The sequence below is a fragment of the Lathyrus oleraceus genome, chromosome 6 (assembly GCF_024323335.1).
Source record: "Lathyrus oleraceus cultivar Zhongwan6 chromosome 6, CAAS_Psat_ZW6_1.0, whole genome shotgun sequence".
NCBI lineage: Eukaryota > Viridiplantae > Streptophyta > Magnoliopsida > Fabales > Fabaceae > Lathyrus > Lathyrus oleraceus.
This window is the reverse complement of record NC_066584.1, coordinates 252,840,417-252,843,622: the sequence shown is the minus strand read 5'-3', so window position 1 is coordinate 252,843,622 and position 3,206 is coordinate 252,840,417. Positions and strand designations below refer to the sequence as shown.

The 3,206-nt window shown below is 39.8% G+C and overlaps 1 protein-coding gene across 1 annotated transcript; it reads right to left on the bottom strand.

The window, feature by feature from the left end:
- Positions 1-616: 616 nt before the first annotated feature.
- Positions 617-2,506, bottom strand: LOC127095002 (uncharacterized). The gene is made up of 4 exons (XM_051033755.1): positions 1,565-2,506; positions 1,414-1,486; positions 884-1,368; positions 617-772 (listed from the first exon to the last, which is right to left on the bottom strand). Exons 1-4 carry the CDS (start codon positions 2,504-2,506, stop codon positions 617-619), a joined length of 1,656 nt encoding a protein of 551 aa, XP_050889712.1.
- Positions 2,507-3,206: the final 700 nt, after the last annotated feature.

Below are 3,206 nucleotides of genomic sequence, written 5' to 3'. Positions count from 1 at the left end.
GATGTCAATCTATAGAACCAACAAACTCCCCCTTTGGAAAATTTTGGCTAAAACAAACAACAGATCACACGTTCACAAGAAATCAATCAGAGCATCAGTTCAGCAACAGAAGAAAACATACACACATCACTAGAAAAAATAATAACTAGTAAACACACAAGCACTTGCACATATAACACTAGCAAGAACCAACTAGCAAACATCAGGACACACAAGTGCTTGTACTCTCCCTCAAGTCTATGCAACTTCCCATAACACACCAGCTCCCCCTTAAGCCAGTCCACAACAAGCAACAACCACACTGCTTCACACGAACAGAACACAGAGAATTCTCCCCCTGTACCAAACAAATAAACACCATAATTCTCCCCCTGTATCAGACAAATAGAGCAACAACAATACTACAGAGCTAAGTTAAGATACTCAGCTACATCTACAACTACTCCTCTCCCTTTTTAGCCAAAAGAGACCAAATAGACAAAATAAATGTCTATCTAGTCATTAACAGAAATACCAGAAGTTAAAGAGTTACATCACCAAGTACATACACAACTGTAAGAATTCTGAGAAACAAACCAAAAAAACACACAAAGAAATCCACCAAAAGCCAACAGAGCTACTTAGTAGAGCTTGAGTTTGCAGCCTCTTCATCAGCACCAGAATCAGAATTTCCACTCGCATCATCATTGTTAGCAGACCTCTCACTAGAGTTGTGGGCTTCAGCTTCTTCTTCATTGCTGACATTAGCATGTTCAACATTTTCACCCTTAACCTGCTCCAAGCTTTCAATCAAGGCTTCCAAAGATTATTTTCTAGTTATGGCTACCCTAATCCCTTCACCTAGCTCTTTGCATGTCTCCTTAAGCTAAGCAATTGCTCCAACTTTTGAGACTGGCCTCCTCATGGAAGATGTCATGACAATATCCTCGACATGATTGCCTTCAAAGAGTTTGTAGTGCACAGACAGAGATGGTTTTCTCCTACTAGGTAAATCATTTGAGCACAGAATACCAGGATGTTGATTCAAGATAATTCCACAGATCATATAGGGAAAAGAAATTGGCAGCTTAACTGCATTAGTAGTTGCATGCTTGATGATTTGATCAAACATATATCTACCATAGTCAGATTTCACTTTTGTCCCAACCGCAAAAATAAACCTCCCAAGAGTATTAGCAATGGTAGAGATATGGTTGGTAGGGACCCAATTAGCAGCTCCTATTTTATGCAGGATATTATACTTGATAGTCAACTTCCCAGCAGGAAGATGCTTTTTAAAAGGCCAAACTTTCACCTGCTTAGCTGTAATCTCCCTACATACCTGATTGTCTGTAACGTCTAATTCTCCTGCAGCCTCATTATTTTTGCCTAGAAAATTATTAATAACAGTAGGAGAGAATGTTATACACTTACCCCTCACACACACCTTGCAGAACTCCTTGTTGTTCTTATTAGAAATATCTTGAGGAATATTAACAATAAATTCCTTGACTAAACCTTCATAGCATTAAGAGAACCCAACAACAGTCTTCAAAAGCCCAACAACTTGTATCAAGTCCATGACCTCCTTGACATCAGCAACATCTTTTCCCAATTCCCTTTCCACAGCTACCCTTTTCTGAATCACAAATTTCCACTTAGCAACTCCATCCTCAAGATGGAAGGAGATGTTATCCAAATGAACAGTAGGTACTTTAACATGAGACTTCCTAACAGTAGTTTTCTTCGCAGGCGAGATGTCAGGGACATCTTCCTCAACATCCTCTTCAGGCTCAAAATCACCTCTGGCCTTCCTCTTCTTTATTTCAACCTTGCTCCATGGTTTGGAGGGACCAATGACACCAGTCTTCTTAGCTTCTCTAGCTGACATAAGTTCAACCACAGATTTTCCTTTGCGAGTCTTCATGCGTTTAGCCACACTTGGCTTGTGATGAATCAAGCTTTCCTCTTGATCATCAGAGCTACCATCATCTAGATCAATCACAACATTTGCATCATCATGCTTCTCAGAGTGGGAAGCATTATACGTGTTAGAGGCCACAAATTTCCCTTTGTCAGACACGGTTTTCCCTAGAGAGCGCAACCCTTCAGCAGCCAAGACCTTTTCAAAATTGGAGGAATCATCACCCTTACCACTACGTTGTTCAACCTCAGGAGGGGGATACATTTGAGCAAGGGGAGTAGAAACCCCCTTCACAGAGTGGCCTTCATTAAGAATTCTAGTAACTATGTCTCTTATAACACGATCAATATAGTGTGTTCCTTCCTTATACTTAGTGACAGGAGTTGAACCATACGAAATACTATAAGGATTACCTTGATTGGAACATGCAGAAGCGGAGGCATCAATGGAAATGGGTTGGTTCAAATCAATGTCCGCGACGAGAATAACAGAGAGAGGAGCAACATCCAGAATCTCATCATCAGGGATGCCCATGGGAGGAACACTAAATTTTGGAGTAGACTTAGTATTGTTAGAAGCAAATGTATCTTGATGTTGTGACATTTTGGAGTTTTTCTGGAAAAAGTAAGGTTGCCTTAGCAGAGGTTTGTGGAGAAGGAAAAGGAAGATGGAATAATTGGAGTAGGTAATGGGGTTATGGGGGTAGTGCGTGAAGATGGAATAAATGGTATTTCCAATACAAGGTAATGATTTACCATAATGGGGGCACTTTATTTTAGGAAAATAGACTATAATTTGAGTACTTTTTCCACTCCATATTAATTGCTACAAATTTTCATAAATGCAAATCCCTAATCTCCCTCTCAGGAATTCAAATTGATTTGCATCCAAGGCCTTTGTAAAAATATCAGCTAACTGCATCTCAGTAGCAACATGCTCTAAGGCTACAATCTTATCCTTCACAAGTTCTCTAATAAAATGGTGACGGATATCAATATGTTTGGTCCTGTTGTGCTGAATAGGGTTCTTTGAGATGTTTATAGCACTCAGGTTATCATAGTACAATGTCATGACATCTTGCGTGACATTGTATTTAGTCAGCATTTGTTTCATCCATCCCAGTTGAGAACAACTACTTCCAGTTGCTATGTATTCAGCTTCAGCAGTAGACAGAGAAACACAAGTTTGCTTCTTACTAAACCATGATATTAGATTGTTCCCCAAGAAGAAACATCCTCCTGATGTGCTTTTCCTATCATCAGCACTTCCAACCCAATCAACATCACAATAGCCAGACATCACA

Excerpts from the sequence above, each read along its gene's own strand:
- LOC127095002 (XM_051033755.1), bottom strand. The coding sequence starts at position 2,506 with ATGTCACAACATCAAGATACATTTGCTTCTAACAATACTAAGTCTACT. Across the intron at positions 1,369-1,413 it reads CTGCAAGGTGTGTGTGAGGG|GCAAAAATAATGAGGCTGCA; the intron begins GTAAGTGTATAA and ends ATAATTTTCTAG. Across the intron at positions 773-883 it reads TGAGGAGGCCAGTCTCAAAA|GTTAAGGGTGAAAATGTTGA; the intron begins GTTGGAGCAATT and ends AGCTTGGAGCAG.